Source organism: Podarcis muralis, chromosome 3, assembly GCF_964188315.1.
Source record: "Podarcis muralis chromosome 3, rPodMur119.hap1.1, whole genome shotgun sequence".
NCBI lineage: Eukaryota > Metazoa > Chordata > Lepidosauria > Squamata > Lacertidae > Podarcis > Podarcis muralis.
In genome coordinates this window covers 95,794,980-95,820,733 of record NC_135657.1, presented here as the reverse complement: position 1 = coordinate 95,820,733, position 25,754 = coordinate 95,794,980, and the positions used below count along the sequence as shown (strand labels likewise).

At 42.7% G+C, this 25,754-nt stretch overlaps 1 protein-coding gene across 2 annotated transcripts in view; it reads left to right on the top strand.

Moving 5' to 3' along the window:
• Nucleotides 1-342: 342 nt before the first annotated feature.
• TPO (thyroid peroxidase) overlaps nt 343-25,754 on the top strand; it is a 48,289-nt gene continuing 22,877 nt past the window's right edge. For both annotated transcript variants that reach the window (XM_028722425.2, XM_077926379.1), the window contains exons 1-7: nt 343-436; nt 2,969-3,053; nt 6,191-6,360; nt 9,117-9,249; nt 11,519-11,648; nt 12,793-12,999; nt 23,383-23,898. In XM_028722425.2, the coding sequence (XP_028578258.2) occupies nt 343-436; nt 2,969-3,053; nt 6,191-6,360; nt 9,117-9,249; nt 11,519-11,648; nt 12,793-12,999; nt 23,383-23,898 (1,335 nt within the window). The remainder of the gene's footprint in view (nt 437-2,968; nt 3,054-6,190; nt 6,361-9,116; nt 9,250-11,518; nt 11,649-12,792; nt 13,000-23,382; nt 23,899-25,754) is intronic.

Genomic DNA, 25,754 nt, shown 5'->3' with positions numbered 1-25,754 from the left:
ATGTTTATTTTAAGCAAACCTCTGCTATCTCGTTTCACTCTGTGCCCGTTTTCCTTTGTTAATTAAACTCTATGCAATATAAGTTATTTATTAATTTAACAAAAAAAATGTCACTTGATTGTAAGAAAACCTTTAATCAGTTTGTTTCAACTTTTGTATCTCATTTTATTTATTTTTACATAGATTTGGATGGTGAAGGTTAAACTTCTGATTACTTGAATCTTTAAAGAGACTGAAATAGGATCAAATTGTGCACAGCTAGAAAACTAATGTACTGTATATGCTGCTTTTATAAACTGTAATCCTAGTTTCATTCACTGTACTGCTTTCATTATTTTTCAGATGAGAGTATTCATTTTCTTCATAATTTTAATAACAATGGTCAGTGTGGCTGTTTTCCTTGCTTTGGTCCAATGGGGCAGGAATGACTTATTCAGTAAGTAAAAATGAAAACATTCTTTACAATACAGGGGGAAGAGGGGCACACATAATGCCCTAAGTATCATTTGATGTATTTGGAGGGGGGAACCCTAATATTGTTTTTTTTAAAAAACCGCTTGGTTTACTTTATTGAGAATTTTTATAGGATTTTATTCCCCTGTTTGGGGTAAAGAAAAGTCATTCACCTTTTCTGTCCCCATAAAGTTCTGAATGTGTAGTTTTAAATTATATTGTATCTCATGGCATGCTATTTTTTTGGAATTCACACTTCATTTATTACTTCCATCTTTAGAAAGCCTTAACACCAGGGTCCCATTCCTAATTGTGTATTGATGTGGTCCACTAGTTGCAGCAGTTAGGAGTCTTACAAAACGTTCCAAACCCTAGATCAGGCACCCCCAACCTTTGGCCCTCCAGATGTTTTGGCCTACAACTCCTATGATCCCTAGCTATCAGGACCAGTGGTCAGGGGTGATGGGAATTGTAGCCCAAAACATCTGGAGGGCCAAAGGTTGGGGGTACCTGCCCTAGATCCTCATTGCTGGCTCTGCTGTCAGGGAGTTTCCATTGCTGCAAAAGTCCCTGCTGTATCCAGCAAAAACAAAAACAAAAATACACACCACCCCAATCTGTAAGGTACTAATCAGCCAAAGGCCTGGTTGCAGAAGAACATTTTTGCTTAGTGCCTAAAAATATATAATGAAGGCTCCATGTGAACTTCCCTGGAGAGCGCATTCCACAAATTGGGTCCTCCCTTAAAGAGGGCACGTGTTGCGGTGAGACCTGGCATCCTAACCCTGTGTTGGGTAGGTATGATTGGGTAGCCACAACACCCACTTGGTAGGTTCCTTGATGCTGGGTTTGATCAGGCCAATGGGACACAAGCTAAATGGATCAAGGGACCTATTTATGCCCATGCACATGACCCAGAGCTTCCTCTTTTGGCACTTGCATTTAGAACACCCACCCACCTCTCCCTACTTTTAGGGCTTGTGCGCTTGACCTTGCTATGCCGTCATGTGTCATCTGTCATTGACAGCAGGAATTTTCCCCACTTGGCTGATTGGCTGGTGTCATTTGGGTTTCGCCTGCCACGTAGCAAATTGTCACAACTTGTAAGGTTGTGGATAGGCTCTGGTTCAGGTGATAGGGATGGGAGAACACTCTCGCCATCCCTATGTGAAGGGTATTCCGTTAAAGGAATCCAGGGACTCAATGGTTTGGTCAACCCCGAGAGAGGGTTGTGCCCGTGCCTGAGTCCAGGGGGAGATTGGGGTGGTGGAGATAGCCTGTTCCTGACTTTCCACTTATCCAGGTGTTCACCCTAGGCTGACCTCTGCTGGTGCCCTGGGTCAGTGCTACCCATAGGCGCCGACCCCATGGGGCCTGAGGGGGCCCGAGCCCCCTCAAAAATTTTATTGGGGGGGCTCCGCCCCCCCAATAATTTAAAAAATTATCGCGCGCCTTGGCTCCCGCGGCCGGCGAGGGGAGCCTGGGCCGCGCGCGGCTGCTGCTGCCGCCTCTCCTGGGGGCGCCGCCTCCCCGGGCGGGAACGCTGCGGTTGCGCGAGGGAGGAGGGCGGCCCCCGGGGGCTGGGAGAGCCGGGCTGCCGTGGCCGAGAGGGCTGCTCTGCCGGGCGCCGCTGAATAATTTAAGCAAATTATCGCGCGCCTTGGCTCCCGCGGCCGGCGAGGGGAGCCCGGGCCGCGCGCGGCTGCTGCTGCTGCCGCCGCCGTTTGTGGTCATGGCGGAGCTGCCGCCTAGGGAGGAGGGGAGAGGGGGCTGGCGGGGGGGGCAGGCGGTGAAGGGGGCTTGGCTGCGCTCTCTCGCTCTCTCTCGGGCTCTCTCTCTCTCTCTCTCTCTCTCTGGCTCTCTCATAGGCGCCGACTCCATGGGGCTAGGCGCAGCACGCTCTCCCCTATTCGCTCACGAGGAGGCGGCGCCACTTTATTTGCATATTCATGAGCTTATTTATTATTCATGAGCTTTCCCGGGCCCCCCCAATATTTTTTATAAGTCCGCGTCCCTGGTGCTACCTGCAACGGTGCAGGGAGCTAGTCGAACCAGAGCCTATGCAACCACTCACTTTCCTGTAATCAATAAAGTTGTGGCCTAAATTCTGCCAAAAACCAAACCAAAATTTGAGTCTCGTCTGAATTTATTTAAAGGGGAGGTTTAAAGGTCTAAACACGCAAATGGGGAGCCACTACAGAAAAGGTGGGCCGCCCACAAACTAATGGGAGGAAGCTGCTGCTGGTGTTATCTCTGCTGACAGTAACCAGTGTAAATTTTGAAATGGGGCATTGTACTGTATTTTGGTGATGACCTCATGAAGGGAAAGCAGAAGAGGCATTGTTCCCTGATGTAGCTCACAAAAGTGAGCCTGCATGTCGTATAGCTCAAATGAAGAGAGGCGATGTCTTCTCTGTCCCATTTATGGCATGTTGCATGCTTTTGTGTATTGCTATTACAAATTATGTCAAATTATGTTTTGGTCCTGTGGTGACTCTCTTTTAAACATGTATAGGAAAAGCAAAAGAGCATGGAATTAGGAGAACTCTGCAGGAAACCACTTCCATCCAAGGTGAAGAAACAACCAGAAGAAGAGAAAGGTGAGATAGCAACCTCATACCTGGCCTTGCTCAGTGATCTCTTGCAGGTCCTGCTTACAGAATTTCCTGTCTACATTCACCTTACAATTGCATCAAGACAGGACAGAATAATAATAATAAAAAAGCCTTCTGCACATCATAATTTACATATGGGACTCTGGATTACAATAATAGGCTTAAAGTGGAGGAAAAGATTTATACTGATTAAAGCACTGATTCCAGATCATGCAGGCACAGAAACCACAAGGGTGGTAGAAAATGAGCAACTTATGGATGATTAGAATCTATGCTCGTGGCAAGAAATTCTGTTAAGTATTCTAATTCTTCTTCCAACTTTGTAACTGCAACTTGCAGCAAAACAAGGCCCACATAACTTATAACAAACTATTAAACTGTGTTGTGGTTGGGGTTCCAGAGGAGAGCTGGAGAAAACCCAGGTACAAAGCCTAAAGCTCATTGGATGATCTTGGGCCAGTCCCTGTTTCTTAGCCTAGCCTATCCCATAGGATTGTTGTGAGGATAAAAGAGTTGAGAACCACACATGCCAACTGAGATGCCTGGAAGAAAAGCAGGGTTTAAAGGCAATATATAAATAAATGGGATCAACGTATTATTTGTACACTCAGAGGAGGTATAGAAAAATTGGGGGTGGGCTTTTGCTGCCCAGCTCCCCAAGGGACTCTGGGTCCCCTCAGTACATGATCAGTCAGAGAAGAATGGATAGAGGCAAGCTCCAGTGAAAAGCAAGACAGATCTTTATTTTTCTGTTGCAACAGAGTCTCCCCTCCTTGCATGGAGGTAAGACAGACGCAGAACAAAATTGTACAAGCCCCTTTTATGACAAGGGTCATAAAAGGTAAAGGTAAAGGACCCCTTGACAGTTAAGTCCAGCCGCAAAAGACTCTGGGGTTGCAGCACTCATCTCGCTTTACTGGCTGAGGGAGCCAACATTTGTCTGCAGACAGTTTTTCCGGGTCATGTGGCCAGTATGACTAAGCCGCTTCGGGCAAAACCAGAGCAGCGCATGGAAACGCCATTTACCTTCCCACTGGAGCGGTACCTATTTATCTACTTGCACTTTGACGTGCTTTCAAACTGCTAGGCTGGCAGGAGCTGGGATCGAGCAACAGGAGCTCACTTCGTCACGGGGATTCAAACAGCCAACCTTCCAATTGGCAAGGCCTAGGCTCAGTGGTTTAGACCACAGCGCCACCTGCATTCCTCACAAGGGTCATAGGAACATGCAAACCTACTCACCACAACAAGGTGATGATCCATTGAGATAGTAGGTGGTCTACAACAAAAATTTGAGAGTGGCTCTCTCCTGTCTGTCAAGGTACCCAATAATGTTTTGCTGATTGCATTACCTGAGTAGCCTGGCCATTCTTTTGAGATGGTAAATACTTTAGTTCTTGCAGGCGTACCTTATTCATACACAAAATATGCCCTTAAGACAGGATTTGTAAGTGAAAAGAACTACTGGGAAAGGTTTCTCCAAGATATTTCCTTCTGCAGAGGAAATACTTGAGTAATTAGAAGGGCCAAGATTGCTTTTGGGATCAGTGGCGTAGCGTGGGTTGTCAGCACCTGGGGCAAGGCAAGTAATTTGCGCCCCCTAACCCGTGGATTTTAGCACTCGAGTCTCTTCCGCGCCCCCCCCCCCGATGTTGCGCCCGGTGCGGCCGGCCCCCCCTGCACCCCCCACGCTATGCCACTGTTTGGGATTGTTCTGTGTGCTAAAATAATGCGTAATTTTCTCAAGGAATATTTCCTGAAATTTGAAGGGTGAAGGGTTGGTTTTCTGTGGAGAGTGTGTCTGCTATGTGTATGCACCTTAAAATTTTTCTAACAGATGTATGTACAGGTGTAAACTTAATATCGTAGCTGTGTGGGAGCAAAAAACATTCTCTAAATTACTAAATTACGTGAATGAAAACAGAAATTTGCACTGTTTTAAGTAATCTACAAATCATTAATTTTGTAACCTGAGAGTGTGTTCCAAATTCTCAGCAATGTTTGGGGAGAGCATGCTGAACAATGTTAATTCGTGCCCTGAAGTGGTGTTCTTTACCAAAGTTTAATAATCCTTGATTTTGAAGCATCAGTGGTGCATTGAGACCAAGAACTTTCAAACTATGAAAGGGCGGGGGGCGGCAGAGTGGGAAACAATGAAGGAAGGAGAAAGTGCATATTTCAGATTTGATCTTCAGAAAGTAACAGGGTGCACCGCACTGTGAAAACCCAAATGTTTAGCTCGCAAATAACTGAAGCAAGAGGCAGTACAATACAAATGAGTTTCAGCACTGCCCTTGAGGATGAAAAAGCACTCCTGGGTTGAAGAGGCAGTTTCTCATCCAGTTTCAGATTGGGAAGCTCTTAATCATTCCATAGAAAGGATTTCAGGGTTATGTTTGCTGATTTAATGAACTAAGTTTTGGAAGAACTTGCGCTGAGTGAACAAGTTTCATTTGTGACCTCAGCTTGAACTTGAATCCTAAGAGAGAAATAGATTTCTTTTGTAGTTTTTCTTCCTTTCAGACTGTATTATTTTTACAGGGTCTCCCCCCCCCCCGCCGCCATATACCAGGTGTTGAACACACACTTATTTGTTTACAATTAACATTAACACTGCCAATCATTACTGGCACAAAAATCCCTCTAGAAAGACTGTTTCTATGTACTGTCCAGTGTCTCGCATATCTAACTGCTCTCAGATCTAATAAAATGAACCAAATTATGGATTTAATAATAATAATAATAATAATAATAGATTTGTTTTGTCGTCCATCTCACTGGGTTGCCCCAGCTACTCTTGGTGGCTTCCAGCAAATTAAAACATTGTCCACCGTTTGTGAGTTCTAGGTTTATGTATGTTAAACAGAGTATAATAAATGCATACAATAAATATACCATGAACAGCTTTTGCAGTCTATGATAGGAAGCACAGACTGAAGTAGAAATAGAACTCTTGAATCTAAAAGGCCAGGAATGTGCTTGAACAGAGAGAAAAAATTGTATTTAAAAGACCCACAAAGAGAAGCTGATAAACAATGATCTAAGCGCACCCATGAAAATCCTAAGAGATGACAGCATAATTAAAGGTTTTTTTTAATCACCATTATTTCTTTCTTGTGTAGGCTTCTAGAAAGACATGATACAATGGCTCCTTCACAGTTTTTGGCATTTTCCAAATATTCATATCAAGAGACTCAAGCTATCTCTCAAGCGGCCGAAAGCATGGAAGCTTCGATGCAGGTTTTGAAAGGAAAACTTCACCAGAAGCATCAACGTTCATTGCTTCCAAGCGGTAAGCACAGGCAGATGCTCACAAGGATCCCTTGTGGCTGCTTAAGGGTTGTGCTTCTTAGATTAAAGCAGTATCGACTTCATTCTAGTCTTATTTTGCTGCAGGTAGAACTTAAATTCATATCTGGGCTGTGCACACAATTGAACACAATTGAAAAGAGGCCGCTTTTTGTGCTTCGGGGAAGAAATTCAGATACTCCAAATAACAAAGAACACTTGTATCAATGTCTGAGATCCTGATGCGAAGTTCATCTCAGGAATGCTTTAAAATGTTTATTTTTGTTTGGCTTGAGTATTCAGTTTACTAATGTTTCTGGACATTTTAAAAAAAACCAATAAGCACTTAAGAAAAATATTTGCATTTTATTGCAAGTATGCAACTGGCATTCAAACTCTGTGGGTGGGTGTGTACTGTGATTCTTGCATCAGTATTTTGAATGGTGCTGCACCAGTAATTGCAGTATTATTAATTTGAGTTGTTACCCAAAGCCTTTCGAGAGACAACATTTAAAAACATTAATATTCTACCATTAAAAAGAGAATAAAACAACTTCCAAAACAGACACAGGAAGTTTAGGCAGCATACTAGCAACAAAACAATGTAGTCTATCAAAAACATTGGGGGAAAAGATTAGATTTTCTTTTTTTTTCTTTTTTCTTTTTTGATTGATTGATTTTAATTTATTTATTTCTATATTTTTTAAAGATATTTTATTGAAATTTTCACCTTATTACATTAAAAAGAAAAAATCAAAAAAGAAAAAACAAAAATGTTAAAAACACATAAAGTTTACATCCTTATTTTCAATAACATATTTCCCAGACTTCCCCACACCTCCCCTTCTTGTATTCCAATTCACATTATTAGTTCAACAAGTTCTTGTCCCCAATTCTTGACCTGTTTAAATTTAATTCATTTTAGAGAAACCAATGTAAACTTATAAACATCAATATTTGTACATCAGTACTCATTCTTAAAACCTTTTTCTAAGGTCGACCCAAATTCCCCTTCCACGAATTCCCCAATTTTCATACCAATAGCAAAACAGAATAAAAAGGAAAACAAAATATAATTGTACACCCTTTGGATTCCCAGACCCCACCCCACCCTTTCCTGGTTTTGATCCCCAACAAATGTCCATCAGTCTTAGTCTACTATCAGCCTGGAAACCTCACGTCCGAGGCTCTTAATTCTCTCACAGTTCCTTTCTGCCGGTTTTTTTGATAGTCCTTAGTGTTAAACACCCGATCTCGGAGAAGTTCTATCCCAATAGGGTCCATGTTTCTTCCAGCCAGACCTCCATACTTAAAAGTGGAGCCCGAATCTTGTTTCTTACTCCTTTTAAGTCCAAATGTCCCAAAAGCTCCAACTTCCACCTTGATCAAATTTGTAATCCATAGGTCTTCAGATCTCCACATAAGGGGATCTCTCCATTCTTCAATCTCCAATTCAGACCAGATTTTCATCATCCAGTACTTATTTTGCTTTGCAGCCATCATGTCAGGCCTCTGGCTCTCCTTTGTCATTTGCCACATTACATCTCCTCCTTCCTTTTCTTCAGAAACAACATATGTCTCTTTTTCCACACTCTCAAATCTCTCAAGTTTCTCTTCTTGTCCAGCTGCATGGGCTTCCTGAGTCAAGTCCTTATCAAATTCAATGAATTTGTTTACTGTTAAGTCCAGAGCTGCCACATTGGTAGCCAAAACATCAATTTGGCCTTGTAACTTTCCCAAGAGAAGAAAAACTCTGTCCACTTTAGCTTGAATTTTTCCTCCTTCAGCCATTCTTGTAATGTCCCAAAACCCCCTCTAGAGGGATTTTGGTTACTTAGTATTCCTTCCAGTTCAAATCCAAAAATCAAATTAGTTTGTAACAGTTCTTCCTTATTTTCAACAAAGTATAATCAAATTGTAACAAATATAGCCAGCAGAAGCAGCAGAAACAAAGTTCTCTTTTTCAGTCTTGACAGCTAGTTTGACAGCTGTCAAACTCTTCAATACCTTTTCAACAGGCTCTCTCACGGATCACTCCCGGGTCCGGGGGGGGGGGGGTTAACACTTCAGCTCTCAAAACTAGCTCTTATCCTCCAGTAAAATTACTTATATTGCCAAATCGTGAAATTAATGTCTTTTACTCAATAGAGAAGAAGACGTTCTCTCGACCTTAGTTGGTTAGTCCTTGCTTTAAATTATTTACAGGACGTGGAGACGGACTTCCTTTTTGCGCCTTCCCCGGTCGTGCCTAATTCAAACAAGTTTTTTTCCTTGCAAATCCAATTTTCCAATTATGGGTTGTTGCTTTTAAAGTCCAATTGTTCAAAAGAAGAAGTCAGTGCTCTCCGACCATGGCACGCGGCTTCACTCCGCAGGAGGAGCAGTCGACTCTCAGCACCGCGCCACTCACCCCGCCCCCCGTTCCGTAGCCTTTAAAAAGGCTCCTTCGCGGGTCGGGGGCACAAACGGTGCCCGCCAAGTCACCAAGTTCACAGGCTGCAGCGCTTGTGATTTCTAGGGGTCCCCGCGTCGCCGCAGCGGCCAGACCCAACTCCTACGGAGCCGATTCCCTCTGGAGCTCGGAGGGAATCCGCCATTAATTGATGGCGCTAACCCGGAAGTCAAGATTAGATTTTCTGTGGCAACGAAAATATGTCAAAGAAGGTGTCAGGCAGGTATTGCTGGGGAGAGCATTCCACAGATAATGAATGGTAGTCAAATGCTGTGCACAAAGAGTGAAGCCGTGTTTTTAATTTCCAGATGTGTTACCTGCTGATGTTCTCATGATGATTACCAATGTATCTGGATGTCTGCCTTACATGCTGCCACCAAAATGCCTAGACAATTGTATGACCAGGAAATACAGACATATCACCGGAGCTTGCCAGAACAGGTAAATCTTACAGCAAGAGGTATAATTATGTTGACTCTCCCCCTTGTAATGCAAAACAAGCTGGCCTCCCTTGTTTTTCCTTGGGCTTCCATACTCACTTAGTTTCACACTGAAACTCTCTGGGTTTGCTTCATTTGAGAATCCTTGGAATTTTTACAAGCTCATTTGAAAAATATAGTTGTGATTAAGGATAAATGTTTGCTGTTTAGCCCATTATGGATGCATCTGTTGGCTGTAGATGTTTGTGGGAATGTGCAGTATCATTTAAACCCTGAACCATCTTTGGGGAGCCCCAGTAAGTGCTTTAATGTTACATGTATATTGAATCTGGCAGCTCGGTATTAAGATATACAGTGGTACTTTGGTTTAAGAACAGCTTAGTTTATGAACAACTTGGATTAAGAATGCTGCAAACCCAGAAGTAGGTGTTTCGGTTTGTGAACTTTGCCTTGGAAGCAGAACATGTTCCACTTCCTGTTGAGTGTAAATTGAGTCCCCCGCTGCTATGGGAAAGCATGCCTTGGTTTAAGAATGCTTTGGTTTAAGAACAGACTTCCAGAATGGATTAAGTTCATAAACCAAGGTACCACTGTAGTTAGATTAAGCAACCTTGCATATAAAGAAATATATAAAGTGTAGATTTGCATTCAGGCTGTGAACCGGAGCTTTATATGAACATAGGTTGCCCTTGGCAGATGATGGACTGTGTCAAAAAAATGTACCCTACACTTCACTATGGATATTTCTGTGCATTCTTCCTTGAACACAGCACTCTTGCTCATGTTGCTGAAGATTCGGGTTTCCCCATTTGTTTCAGCTGAGGGAACAAATCCACAAGCACACTGTTTGCCTCCCCACCGCTTTTGAAAAGAAAGGTTCCTTACCCCAGTAACATTCCAGTGATCTGCTAAAATATTAAAGCAATCAGGAAGAAAATCACTGGTTAAGCTGTTAAATTAACATATCATTACTTTTAATTGAGTGAAATAGCACTATGTGCAGTATTTTATGCCATTTCAATAAAGACAAATCAGCTGTAACTAATCTGAATGCTTTATTAAGGCGTACGTCAACCTTCAAATGTGAATTATCGCAGTTAATTAAATGTATTACTGTCCCACATTGCTTTGCAAATTGAGCCCCTTTGTATACTGAAGATCAATGAAGTATTACTAAAATAATTGTTCCCTGTTAAGTGTCCCTACAGAAACATAAGTGTATGACTAACTTCGTGTAGATCATCTGTGTCTTTCTGTACAGTTGCACCTTGCAGGGACTCCTATATGGAAGGAACAGTCTTTTTTGTTTGGTGCTCCAGTAAATATCTGTTCTTCTTCCTATCATCATCATTCATTGCTCATTCTTTAGAGCAGCCTTCCGAAGCTCTAGAAGTTGTTGGACTGCCACTCCCATCAGCCCCAGCTAGCATGGGCAGTGGCAAGGGATTGTGACAGCTCTACTACAAAACATCTGGAGGGAAAGAGATTGAGAAAGCTGTTTTGGGCACTTAGAGAAGCTTACTTGGGACTTTGTGCTTTCACCTATGCCATTTCCACAAAGAAAGAATCAATTGCCCCCAGGTTTGGGGAGCTCTGAAAATAGCAAAGGGCTTGCCATAGCCCACTAAACCCATGCAGTTGAGTGTGCACGGACATGAAATTGCCCAACATTCAACATGAAAACTTCTCATCTTTTTCAACCTCTTTCCTTCCTTATTCCCAATAATCACATGGCTTTGGGTGATTTCCTTGAGATCTTAGTTTTCTTTCTTGCTCTTGAGCCATATTCCAACAGGTCATAATAACATGAGTTGTGTTTACAGGCCAGGATCCACAGGAGTGTTGAAGGACTTGTGCACGCCAAGCAAAATGTTTGACATCTCCCCTTCCCCTTTCCTTATGCCATACTGCAAATTCCTTTGAAAATCCGCTCCAGATTCAAGAGAGGTGTATCGCGTGGTATGGAGTGTTGCCTGTTTGATACCCACAAGTTCAAAGCTCCAGTGAGAAAGTGGAATTTGTTCCATGGCACTTTGGATCCTGGCCACAGTCTCCAGCTATAAAAAGTTTTGCAGGGGATAGGTGACTTTTAAAAACAAACCTTAAACTTGTTCCATACTTATCTCAAGCTTGAGGAGTTGCATATGATTGCTTTTCATAAATCTGTCACTGAATTGAACTCGTGACTTTTGAATATTTGCCCACATGCCTGCTGCAGTTAATGTTGCTGGTTATATCAAAATGTATTCTAAAACATTTTAATTGCATAGGGAACATCCTAGATGGGGAGCCTCCAACACAGCTCTGGCTAGATGGCTTCCTCCAGTTTATGAAGATGGACTAAGTCAGCCCAAAGGATGGAATTACGGTTTCCTACATAATGGATTTCCATTGCCGTCGGTTGGTACTCTGTGAAATCATTAAAACGTGTATTTTTTTATAAGAGATTTCTATACCCTGCATCAACAAAGTTTCCAGGCATAGAGCACAAGAGAGAATGTGATGAAGGAAAAAATAAAACCCACCCACTAAACAGTAACAAATGAGACTTGCTTCTAAGCAGACTCGCACAGGATAGCAGCACTAATGTAGCTACCACACAATAAGGTCCTTTGTTTCTGCCTAAAGATGATTACGAGGATGTGGGTGGCGCTGTGGTGTAAACCACAGAGCCTAGGGCTTGCCGATCGGAAGGTCAGCAGTTCGAATCCCCGTGACGAGGTGAGCTCCCATTGTTTGGTCCCAGCTCCTGCACACCAGGTAGTTCAAAAGCACGTCAAAGTGCAAGTAGATAAATAGGTACTGCTCCGTCGGGAAGGTAAACGGCGTTTCCATGCATTGCTCTGGTTCGCCAGAAGTGGCTTAGTCATGCTGGCCACATGACCCAGAAGCTGTCTGCGGACAAATGCCGGCTCCCTCGGCCTATAGAGCGAGATGAGCGCGCAACCCCAGAGTCGTCTGTGACTGGACCTAATGGTCAGGGGTCCCTTTACCTTTACCTAAAAATGATTAGAGACAAGCTTCTTGTGGCAGCTTGGCCCTGTCACCGTGGCTGCGGGTGCCGTGCAGCATGTGTGGCCCTGGCAGTGAAATTTGTGGGTGCCTGGCCCCTTCATGGGGAATTTGTGGGTGCTCAGGGCCCCAGGGAGTTGGCACCTATGGCTTCTCATTTACCACTTAGAGCAGGACTGAGGATCCTATGGCTCTTCAGATATTACTGAACTATAACTCCCACCATTCCACAACGTTGACTAGGCTGACTGAGGATGATTGGTTTCCAACAATACAGAGAGCCACAGTTTCCCTATCCCTGCCTCAAAACAACTTTGCCAAGAGAGAGAGAGTGTGTGTGTTAAGTTTGTTTAAGTTGTACATGTTTAACAATTTAATAAAACTGGAATATGTTTTTAAAAATAGAACAACTTTGTGACTTACGTTATTTTGGCTAAAGTGGTACGTTCTTGGTTGCTTTCATCCCCTTTGGCTATTGAATGAAAAGTAAATAGTGTCTCACGTGCCAACACAGTTAACTCTTTTTCTCCAGGTGCGTGAAGTGACAAGAAACATTATCGAGGTATCTAATGAGGCTGTTACTGAAGATGAGCGACATTCTGATATGATCACTGTGTGGGGGCAATACATCAGTCATGACCTCGCATTTACGCCACAGAGTGTAAATCGACCTTCCTTTCTGGGAGAAGCAGACTGCCAACGGACCTGTGAAAACAGGAGTCCATGTTTTCCAATACAGGTATCCTTTCGGTTTGTTTTCTTTAAAATATAATTGGTTATAAAAGTAGTTAAAATATGAGAGAATAAACAAGGCCATGTTTATATTTTGTTGCTAAGCCAAAAGTTTTATCAGGATGGGGAGGATTACCATGGTCTTCTGCATCAGGTTTTTCATACCAGTAAGGAAAGCAGAAACAAATAATTCTCTGTTTTAAAGGTGTCATTCAGTTTAAATTTTCCTATGAAGGCAAAGACAGCGAAACACAAAATCTAGAAAGCCATTATTTCATAGGGGACGAACTGATTTTCAGAGTGTTATCAAAATTCACTAATTTTGAGTTCCTTTTTCAATTAGTTTTTATTGGCCACAATAAGTTAGCATTACAGGTACGCTATTCCATAGGAACAAACCCAATAATGAAGTCACTATTGTATACACCGACTGGCAATAGGCCTCCAAGATTTCAGACAGTAGTTCTTGACCATCCCTCCCTGGAGATGCTGGGAATTGAATGTGGGACTTCCTGCATGCAAAGCAGATGCTTCTACCACTGTGCTCTTACCATAGTGCCACAGCTGTTCTTGATACTTGTTGCGCTCTAAGAAAAACATCCTTATGTCCATATGTATTGCTATGAAGGGCTATTATTATTATTATTATTATTATTATTATTATTATTATTATTATTATTTTAGAGTGACTGTGGACCAGTGACTTTCCAGTGTTTCGGGCACTGCCTGGAGATGCCAGGGACTCAACATGAGACATTATGCATGGAAAGCAGATACCGTACTTTTCCTTGTATAAGACTAGGTTTTTATACTCTAAAATTATGTTCAAATTATACACAGATAGTGCATAGGGGGGACGTGGGATTGGTTAATGCTGCAAGCCGGAGGTTGTCAGCAGCGTGTTATTGGTGGCTGCATCAAGGGGTGGTGTTGATTGGCTGTTGTGGCAGTAATTGGGTGGGCAATTGGCTGCTTCTACCAGTGAGGGGACAGACGTTAGCAGGCTGTTGCGACACGCACGAGTGTTAGAGTAGGTCTGGCGGGTGAGTGTTTTTTGGCAACCCCCCCCCCCAAAGCTCAACAACCCTAGGCAATCTCCCCCATTTTCTTAATTTTTTTGTCCTCCAAAATAGGGGCATCTTATACGCGGGGGGGGGGGGGGTGTTAGGCACGGAAAAGTACGGTACTCTACCCCTGAGCTATATGGCCCTTCTCTGAGGATATATGTGAGAATATATATGAGTCTGTAATTCTGCTGCATGTTTTTAGTATGAGCTTTCTATCCTTGAAAATGTGTGTTTGTCAAAAGCAGTATGATCCCTAGAATTAATGAATGCAATAATTTGCTGTTCTGTGGGAGATTTTTTCCTCCTTCTCCTGGCAAAAACTGCTTGAAGAGCAGAAGGCACCTTTGGAAGATACTTTCTACTGATTAGCACCTTCCCCTGAAGAATACAAAAGCTCTTAAGCAAAGAATTCAGTGTTCGGTTACTCCTTCGCTGGCTTAACAGTCCCCTTACAGTGCCTTCACTATAGCAAGCCTCCCCATTGCCAGATTATTCATTCCTGCTAGTCATTGTTTGTTTTGACATGAAGTCTTTCCCGTTAATTAAAATTCTTACTCCATTTTAAATTTCCCTTTCTGTACAATGCAAGTCAAGAACAACACAGAATATTGCCTAAATTTAAAGGCCAAATTATAATCCCTTTGAACCAGGAGGTGCACCTACTGAGACTCCCATTTATATAGCTATTTCAGAAGCAACAGAAACCTGATACTGCTTAGGATGCACAAGGACAAGAAACCTACCCTGGACGTACCACAGGCCCTTGCGAAGAACGTGAACATACTCAACAGATCTGGCATAGCAGTTAGGGACCCAGCCTTTACAACCTACAAGCAAAGTTGCTTCTACAGTTCAGGATTTCCATTGGGAACAGGGGTAGGAAGGTGACAGTTGCTTCTCCATCTCTTATCCCATTGCACCTAACAGCTAGGAGCATGGGCTAGTTTTCCCTTCCAATCCAAAATCACTCTGCGAAATCTTAAAAGCTGTGCAGCGAGCCAACAGCAATCTGTGTGCTTCCACAAGAGGAGGTGATGGCCACTAGACAAATTCAAGGAGGCTTTGAAAGAGGATTAGACAATTTCAAGGAGGCTTTCAATAGCAACTATGTACCACCTGGGAATCACAAGTCGGGTCCTGCTTGGGGGTTCTTCTCTCGTAAGCATCTGGTTGGCCACTGTGAGAACAGGATTTTAAACTAATGGGCCTTTGGCCTGATCCAGCAGGTGTCTTCTTATGTTCATATGAACTGGAATTAACTGTTGAAGAAGCAAAGAACACGATGTAGTGGTGGTCAATATGAGGTCCTCCTTCCTATGGCAAGTGGTCAGGGATGACTTGAGCTATAGCCTTATGGACTGAGCCATTTAGTTTGTTTAGTTTACTTTTAGTTGAAACTGAATTCTTTTTAAGAACATTTTGATCAGACCTAGGTTTCACTGCACCAGCAGGGATGGACCAGACAAAAATGCAGACTCTCACACTTGGAGTTACTCTGACATTTCTGATCTAGATCTTTGTTTCATTCATTTGATTGAGCTAAAGGCATGTGTGGAATTAAGGTGATATTATCTGGCAAGCTTCTTGCAAATTGGTAAAGAAGTACTTATTTGCAATGTGCTTCTCTGGCCATGTTTTTGAAATGCCACTGAGGGTATTTTGCAGAATAAGAATTGTCAAGGAAAGAGCTATCCTGGCTAGGTTTTGTTTTGCTGCTTCTTCAAATAAGAGGGCTCCATAGAGAGATATTTTTTATTATCCTGGACTTACTTCTTCCTGTGGAATATCATCATGCTCTTCCATAGCACACATTCTGGCAGATGAAAGTACCACGTCAAGCGCTCCACTTGGGAAATGAGCTACAGAACTGCATCCTGTTAACGGTACAGTTTCAGAATATCTAAAGATTGTTTTGTCTTGTACTTGTTTCCCCCATCAGTGGACGCTGTGAAATTATAGAGCTGGAAAATGGGCATTCTTCCAAACCAAAGTGTTGCCCTTTTCACCCTTCAAAAAGTAGCAAACAAACATTTATTTAAAACAGATGGGAAAAAATTTTCCTAGGTTATAGTTGGCTACAGTAATACACAAGACTCGCTCCTGGAAGCTCGCCCTGAGGGCTCTTTGCAGTCAGGCAAAACTCACTGTTTGAGGTTCCTTCCACAGGGATGTCAGTCAGCAATTGATGGTGCCTCTGCTGGTGTCAGGTGTGGCACCCTCGCCCTCCTGATATTTGTCTTTCTTCTTTTCATCTTAGGTTTTAAAATTGCCTGGAAACTTTGATTGCCTATGCATTTTGAGAATCCACTGTTGTTTCCCCTTTCCAATTTTTAAACAGTTGTTTTAATACTTTTTTGTAAGTATAATGAGAACGTTTATTGCTGGTAAAAAACTTTACTATGCCAGATGGCTTAGGGAGGAGTCTATGCCAGATATTATTATTATTATTATTATTATTATTATTATTATTATTATTATTATTCTACATTAAGGTGTTGATTTTTAAAAGAAATATCACGTCTAATTGCACCATAAACTATAAATTATTTCCCCCATGCATATAAGGCTCTCCTGCACATATAGGTTGTCCCATTCCTTTCAAAGCAGGTAGTACATAAATGAATATCACTCATTTAAGAAATAGCTACATGGATTCCTTCAAAGCAGGTAGCACATACATGAATATCACTCATTTAAGGAATCGCTGCATGGATTATTCTCCTACCTTCAGTATGTTGCGAGATTGAGTATTACAAAATTACTGTCCATTTAAATAGGCTCATATGAAGTCTGATGGGTGTGGGCTTCCGCTGTGTAAAATGTAGCAACTGTACTGTGCAAGAAAATTACAAAAGCTGTTGCTGGTGGTCATATATCTATAGCTTATATGCCCCCTACTTTGCACAAGGAAGACTTGACTCCAAGGCTAGCTTAGCTAACAAAAGAGGCTTCTCATTGTTCTGCCACCCGTCCAATAGGAGCATCCAGAAAAATTTTTCTAAAACATTTTGGGAGGTGTTTTTGTCTCCTGCATAGGCAGTGTGCTATCCTGTCGGGTGGGTGGGGTCGAAATGCACGTGACCATTCTCAGTTGTGTATTGTGACTGTCGTCGGCATAATAATATTGACTGCAAATTCTGGCTGCTTTTAATACGAAACACAGCTTCTAAAACAAAGGCAGAGAAAGTTAGATGAACCTATTGCAATGGAAAGTGTATAGGAATGTGTATGTATGAAACTTTGTGGAGCAATTGTGCCACAGGACGTTCACAAGAATCCTTTGTATCTTAGGTCAAGCTAGTTTTTGCTAGTGTCCTGAAAGACACTTGGTACACTAATTAAAAGATGGATTTTTTTAATGCTGTCCTAGTTAAGATGGAAATAACTTACAAGGTTACAAGGTGTTTCGAAGTGGAGGGGACTATCCTAGAAGGTGGTGGACTCTTCTTTGTGGGAAGTTTTTAAGCAGAAGTTAGATAGCCACCTATCAGGGATGATGTTGTAGTGGCTTTTCTGTGCTGTGAGGGAGCTGGATGACCTTTGACCTCCATTCCAGCTCTCCAGTTCTTGGGAGGGAAATGAGCCCCACGCTGGCCCCTTTGTGTCTTGCAAAAATCCTGAAGGGGGAAGATTTTTGATATGATAATGAGAGTGAACAAGCAGGCAGAAGCAGTTTTCACTCTCTCTGAACCTGAAAGCTGAGCCAATGCTACATCAGGCACTCATCTGAGCAAAGCATGATGGGACATTGCTTGAGGAAGGAGCGGGTGGATTTGAACTATGTTTTCAGGACAGAGGAGATGAGCTCTGAGGGTGAAGAGCCACAGAATTAAGGACAGCAGACGGCAAACATACAAATGGTCATCTGTCATGTGTGATCTAGTTGAGATTCCTTCAATACAGGTGATTGGACTAGATCAGGCATCCCCAAACTCAGCCTTCCAGATGTTTTGGGACTACAACTACCATCATCCCTAGCTAACAGGACCAGTGGTATGGAATGATGGGAATTGTAGTCCCAAAACATCTGGAGGGCCGAGTTTGGGGATGTCTGAACTAGATGACCCTGAACTAGATGACTAGATGTGTCCCTTCCAACTCTCCAATTCTATGATTCTATTGTTCTATGAACATTCATCTATCAGATGTGATGACAATTTATTTATTTGTTTATAACAGAGAATCCTCGGAACTGTTGTTTAACCCTCATAGAGCTACAATTCCCAGCACCCTTAACAAACTATAGTTCCTGGGATTATTTGGAGCAGGCATCCCCAAACTCGGCCCTCCAGATGTTTTGGGACTACAGTTCTCATCATCCCTGACCACAGGTCCTGATAGCTAGGGATGATGGGGGTTGTAGTGCCAAAACATCTGGAGGTCCGAGTTTGGGGATGTCTGATTTGGAGAAACTTATGACTGTTAAATTGGTACAAGACTGCTTTAAATGTTTGGTGTGGATGTGACCTAAGCCACTTTTCAAAGCTGCAACTGTCCAAAGGCAACTTACCTTATTAACAAATATTCTATCTATTCTATCTATCTATATCTATCTATCTATTTATTTGAAAGCATTAAAACATATGATTCAAATCACAAGAAACCAGCCTGTTCTATTAAATGTGCCCAATGCAATTAAATGGATTATCTGCCCCTTTGAACAATTTGTGTTTTAGGGTTTGTTTTTCAACCTCGATTTATTTACGTTCCTTTCTTAAGGATTGAGAATAAGAAACATCCCTCTGAGCAACGAATTTCTTTTCTCAAAATAGAAGAACCCTCTTGAGTATGATAATTAGAATTCAGAGAGAGATTTTAATAGCTGGTAGCTATTTGATGGCCTCTGCAGTAATTAATAAAAAAAAGTCAGCATCGTAATTATATTTTATTTAAAATAGCCTTGGTGATAAATACAATTAAATAGCTGGAAATATTTTCTTCTAATGATTCAGAATGAAACTTCCTGTGAATATACTGCCTCTAATTTTAAGCAGAGGATCTGCTCTCTAACTCTTCAATGTGAAAAGCTAAGGTCAGGTGGGTCATTCTAGAAGTATTTCTTTATTGATAGACTTCATCATATAACTGAGGTGGGTTGTTATCTTCCTGCCATAGGAGGAGGCAGGAGGCACCTAGAAGGTCACTAGTTTAGGCAAGGTACTGCCCTAGGATCCATAGATCATGTGAGTGTCTGCAGAGGTCCTCTTGCATACAGCTGTACTTGCCCAGGATGGGGAACCTGTAGCCTTCCACGTATTGTCAGGCTCCAACTCCCATCAGCCCCTGACAGGGATGAGTTAGAAGTCCAGCAAAATCTGGAGGGCCACAGATTGCCCATCTCTGGTCTACACAATTGGTAACTTTGTGTTCTCAATGACAATTGTGTGGACAGAGCCCCCATGTGTATAGTTATATGTAGTAGGGCTCTGTTCAGGTATTCAGATGAAGGTATGCAGGTTGAAAATATAGCCTGATGCTCCTTTCCACGTGCATCGAAATCTTTAAATTCATTTAATCTTATCCAGCAGAGCTTTTCTTCTGAGTTAGTGCTGGGAAATGAGGTGAACTACAAAGAAGGAGCCCAGTTCATTTTGGTCCTGTAATTTCTCAGAGCACATTTTTTGGAGAATTGATGATGACTCCTAGGTATTATAAAAGACCACATATGATTGTTGCAAGCATTGGTGTTATCCTTACAGATCACATAGGATTTGGGGTCTATGTAGGATGATGTTTCACAGTGGTTCTGTGATTGGAACGCCACATCTGTTTTTCTTTCCTAGAAAAAAAGAAGTATCCAGGGGAGGGGCTTATTTGGGTCAGGATCATTGAGGGTGGGGAGAAGAAGGCATCTATGTTTCGGCTCCAATGCACCATCTCTAACCCAATTTGCCCAATGAACTGCAATGAGCCACAGAAGGGAAAACTTTCAGGTATAAAATTATGCCCCTATATTTTCCCCTTGTAATAGACAAGCTGAACTTTCCTTCTGGCATGGTACTGTGCAAAGGAAATGGCTTCATGTAAATACACTACAGTAAGATGTTATAGGTTGCAAGAACAAGAAAACATGAGGCATGTTTGATGTCACTTAAAAAGGAACATAGTAAGGACATAAACAAATACATTAAAATAATGAAGGGGCAATGACATGCAAAATGCATTGCATTAGGGGAAATTGCTTTGCAGAAATGTGTATTTGAGGCAAAATTGCATACAGAAGTATGTATATTAGGAAAATCCACACTAAAATCCTGGTGAGCTTTCAGAGAACTTAAGAATGGGAAAACGAGAAATGGGGAGAAACAAAAACTGACAGATTCCTACCCCGCCCGCTGCCACCGCTTGATGTGTTGCAAGAACCTTTTCACCTTATTTCACTACGTAATTAAATGCCTAGTGAATTTATTCAGATTCTACTTCACAAACAGCGTTTCAAAAGAATATAGGATCCAGTATTGTCATACCAAGCAATAGTAGGAACAGTGTTGCCATAGATTCACTTGGTGCTCTGGCTCTGAGGAATTTACAGTTTAAATTGGGAAAGGCAAGAGAGGAAAGGAAGAGAAGAATGAAAGAGGGGTGGATATGAGCAATGGGAGTTACCTGGGCTTAGGCTTATTTTCAACTGGGAGAATGGAGGTACACTGGATCCTAAAAATTCCTTCCCTTCAATTGAAAAGGGAAAATAAGATGCATCTAAACGACCAAATTAATAAAGCAGGCAAACGCTGCATCGGGGGAACATCAAGCAAAGAAAACACTTGATTACACAACAGAGGCAATAAAGGCCACGATTAACAGGAGAAATATTCATTGTCAAAATAAAGGATCACTCCTTGGAACAGTTTCCACTAAACTAATGAGCAAAGAAGTGGGAGCATTTATTAATCAAACAAGTTTTAATCAGCTTAGAAGATAAGCAAGTATTTAACATAATAGCCTCCTTGATAGCATTCCCCACAGTAATGAGTTTTCAGTGCTATTTTAGGGGGGGGGAAACCAACACGGCCTGTTGAATAATGTGGGGGGGAAATGTCATTAAGCCACAGATTTTAAAGCTCCATTACAAGTATCCTTCAGCCCTCATCATCTCATTTAAATCTCAGATTTCCTCTCTGTGTGCCTGGCATTTCCCCCATTCAGTCTGGTTTTTTCTCCACCTGCATTAACACAAATTTAAAAATCCCCTTTTTGTTTGTTAATAGCACCTTGAACATGGAGCAGATTTGATGCATTTATAATGTAATATATGATACCTGCAAGATTAATATAGGGGTTTATAGAGCTTATCTTGACTTCTCAAGTATATGATTAAAAAAAAAGAACTACTCTCAACAGCAAACAGAAGAAAAGGTGGATTAGGTCAGCAATCTCTACAAAGCTGGTGCTTTTTTTCTTTATCAAAGCACTGCAGAGGTTTCCCTTGAGGGGTTATTTTAGCAAACTGTATTGAAAAGTACCAGCCCTTCCTTAACAATCGTACATAATGGCAGAGAAAATTTGTCCTCTTTCCAAAGTTTGGTTATCTTTTGAAATTCACAACTCACTGAGGACTGCCCCATGAGGGAACGACCCATTTTTCTTATCCCGCCTTGTCATGGTTCATTACATTAGGTGATGTGTTGCTAAACTTCAGAAAAATGGGTAGGGGCAACAGGGCCTCCCGAAGACGATTTGATTCCTTTGGAGGCAAAGGACAAGATGGAGTTCCATCATCTCCCATTCTGTGCACAGAAGCCTACTTCAATACCGGTAGCAGAACAACCTTCCCTGCAGCTGAGGGCACCAGGTTAGCTTAGGGGTTGTAGGACAGCCATGTGTACACACAGATCTACTGTCCCAACACCTTGCTTTCATTCTCTCCTTTCCAGCATCTGCTAAGCCAGCTGACCCTCATTTTGTCTAATCATAGGCCTGGCCAGGGGGATAAACACATTTCTAAGTCGTATTTTCTTGTAGGTATGCCAGGTAAAAAAAACGTGTATGTGGATTTTGTGCATCCTTCATTTTCAAATACTGCACATACACATACACACACACACACACATACCTTTAATCTGGTGGGCTACTGAAAACCTCCCATCATTCTTACAAATATCTGAGAAATTGGCCAATTGCCTGCCCTGGACAGGCTTGCACTTCCTCTGAAAGAGCAGGAATGCAATCTGGCTTCTGGTTCCAACTTCGTCCCTGGAGACCTAGGTAGCCTTGGTGGTAGCTAAGACTGGTGTCAGCATAGTGCACCTCTGCTCAGAGATCGACACTGGCTGTCAATTTGTTATTGGGCCAAATTCAAAGTGTTACTATAAAGCCCTTAGCAGCTTAGGAACAGTTTACTTGAAGGGCCGCCTTATCCCAATTATGCCTGTTCAACCACTTTGTCATTCACATGAGTAATACACGTATTTACAAGACCAACACCCTATATATTCTCATATTTTAACTCTTCCCCCTCACCCCACAAAAAACAGTTTTTAAAAACAGAGCCCATATGTTGTGAAACTGCAAATGATATCTGGGTACATTAAAACTTGGGGGCCATTTGAGTGATTATGTATTGACGGTGTATTAATTGATGCCTAATTGAAACTCTGCAGATTTTCCACTGAATAAATTTCAAATAAAGACCTGGAACTGTAAAATGGAACACAATCAGACCAGCAAAACAGCAAAAAATTATATCAATATATTCCTTAAATTTGCCTATAGAGCCCAACTGTTTAACAGTAACAACAAAAGGCATTCTAAACAAGGGCATTAAACTGCTTTATGCCAAGTGCAAGGGGAAGGGCGTGATTTGTGCACATGCCCCTGTTCCCTTGACAACTGATGTTATGTACTGAGTTGAATAGGATCCAAAATGCAGCTGTTTGATTGGTCCTAGAACAATAGGATTCAGAATGCAGCAGTCTGATTGGTCCTAGAACAATTCAGCAGTCTGATTGGTCCGCAGGAGCCACCCAATCCAGCTCCAGGTGGAAGTGAATCCACAACCTGATTGGCCTACAGGAGAATTAGCTAATCACATGCAACCCATTTTGTAAATAATGTATATAAAGCAGATATTTTGGGGGAACATTCATTCCTCCTCACCACTATGAGCTGAATAAAGAGCATGAAATCCACTCTCGACTCCGAGTATATTTCAACTGATGTGTCATGAAAATGAAAGAGGCCTTCCACTCAGAGATCTAATCCACTGTGTGCACAATACACCATAAGAAGCAGCCCTAAGAGTTCAGCCACATGTGCATCAGCAAGAGTTGTGTCATAGTTGTGCAGTATGTTCCCTAACGAAAGGTATTTTACTTAATCCACAGGTTTTTGCCAATGATACGTTCTCTACGAGCCTAAGCTGCCTGCCATTTTACCGCTCATCCCCTGCATGTGCCACTGGTCACCAAGGATTTCTCATAGGAAACCTCTCTGTCTTAAATCCAAGGCAACAAATTAATAGCCTCACCTCCTTCCTTGACGCATCGACGGTTTATGGCAGCACGCCCGCAACAGAGAACAAACTGAGGAACCTGACAAGCGAAGAGGGCCTCCTGAGAATAAACACGCAATATTTTGACAATGGCCGCGAATACCTTCCTTTTGTGGCCCAGGTGCCTTCCCTTTGCGCTCAAGACCCCAAGGCGGACAAGGAAGAAAGGGTTGAATGCTTCATGGCGGGAGACAGTCGAGCTAGCGAAGTCCCTTCACTGGCAGCTATGCATACACTTTGGTTGCGAGAGCACAACCGCCTGGCAAAAGCGCTGAAGGAAGTCAACCCTCACTGGAGTCCTGAAACTGTCTATCAAGAGGCCCGCAAAATCGTTGGCGCGCTGCATCAGGTAAGCTGACATTTACCTGCATGTCGTTGCACGTCATACTTTTTGATTCTGACGCTATACAAATAACAAAGTGTGTTTGGGTAAATAAACATGGGAGGGGGTGAGGATTGTGCCCACTATTCCTGCCCTTGTTCAGTTGGAGATGCAAGTTGGGCCATGCATATCAACTGCTCTTTTCAGGGCCCCAGAGCACTGAGCCTATGCACAAAAGACATGGGTTGACATGGGTTTGGACCAGTAGGGATCGAACCCATCACTGCGCCCTCTCTATCTGCTAGCTGCCTGTTATCCCAAGTCACTCTGCACACATACCCTGCACCCTATTAGCCAACTCCTAGGGGCCAAGGTAGGGACGTGGGTGGCGCTGTGGGTTAAACCACAGAGCCTAGGACTTGTCGATCAGAAGGTTGGCGGTTCGAATCCCTGCGACGGGGTGAGCTCCCGTCACTTGGTCCCTGCTCTTGCCAACCTAGCAGATCGAAAGCACATCAAAAGTGCAAGTAGATAAATAGGTATCACTCCAGCGGGAAGGTAAACGGCGTTTCCGTGCGCTGCTCTGGTTCGCCAGAAGCGGCTTAGTCATGACTCAGAAGCTGTACGCCGGCTCTCTCGGCCAATAAAGCGAGATGAGAGCTGCAACCCCAGAGTTGGCCACAACTGGACCTAATGGTTAGGGGCCAGACCCCCAAAGTTAATGAGCATTGTCATTCAAACAGTTTCTGTGTGTGTGCCACATCTTGTGATCAATACAAGGCCCCTCCAATATTTTATTCAAGTTGGCACCTCTGCCCTCCACTCAGACAACTTGTATGCATAATGACTCTTCCAACTGCAGCTTGTGACCCTTTCCCCTTTTATGTAAGAAGACACATGATGATTCAGGTCAAAGTCTATTCTAATATAGCATCCAGTCCTCACAGTGGCCACTTAGATACTTCTGGGAAACCCAAAAGCAGGACTTGAGCAAAACAACTGGCATTCAGAGGCCTGCACTAACTTCAACACTGGAAATAGAACCCAGCTAGCATGGGTGGCGCTGTGGGTTAAACCACAGAGCCTAGGACTTGCTGATCAGAAGGTCAGCGGTTCGAATCCCCGCGACGGGGTGAGCTCCTGTTGCTCGGTCCCTGCTCCTGCCCACCTAGCAGTTTGAAAGCACGTCAAAGTGCAAGTAGATAAATAGGGACCGCTCCAGCGGGAAGGTAAACGGTGTTTCCGTGCGCTGCTCTGGTTCGCCAGAAGCGGCTTAGTCATGCTGGCCACATGACCCGGAAACTGTACACCAGCTCCCTCAGCCAATAAAGCGAGATGAGCACCGCAACCCCAGAGTCAGCCATGACTGGACCTAATGGTCAGGGGTCCCTTGACCTTTATTATGTCTAGCAGGCAAATCATCTATGAGCTTTATCCTCCTTGTCTACAGAGTTTCCAACTATTTGAAGAGGGGTGGGGAGTACTTGTTTCATCTTTTAAGTTTATGCTTTCATTTTTCTCTCATTCTTTTCTGGCAAGTTCTGCTGCCCTGTGTGTTTTATTCTGGATAACCTCTCTTTATAGTTCCACTTTATAGTCCTACCTTACAGTTCTTTGGGGGCATAGTTTGCAAAATTGCATTTTGTAGGCATGTAACTGCACTCCTTAAAAGAGATTAGAGATTTACGGTGCACAAACGCTTTGCCTCTAACGCCCTTTAACCACATGAAGCAAGATGAAAAATTATAAGGGTAGATTACACACATATACATATGCCGCTTTGTGAGGGAATCCTATTTCTCTTTCCAGCTGCTTACATGGGCCTGGAGTAGGGTTGTTCAACAAGGGGGAAGTTTCATTTCCCCCAATAAAGCTGAACTTTT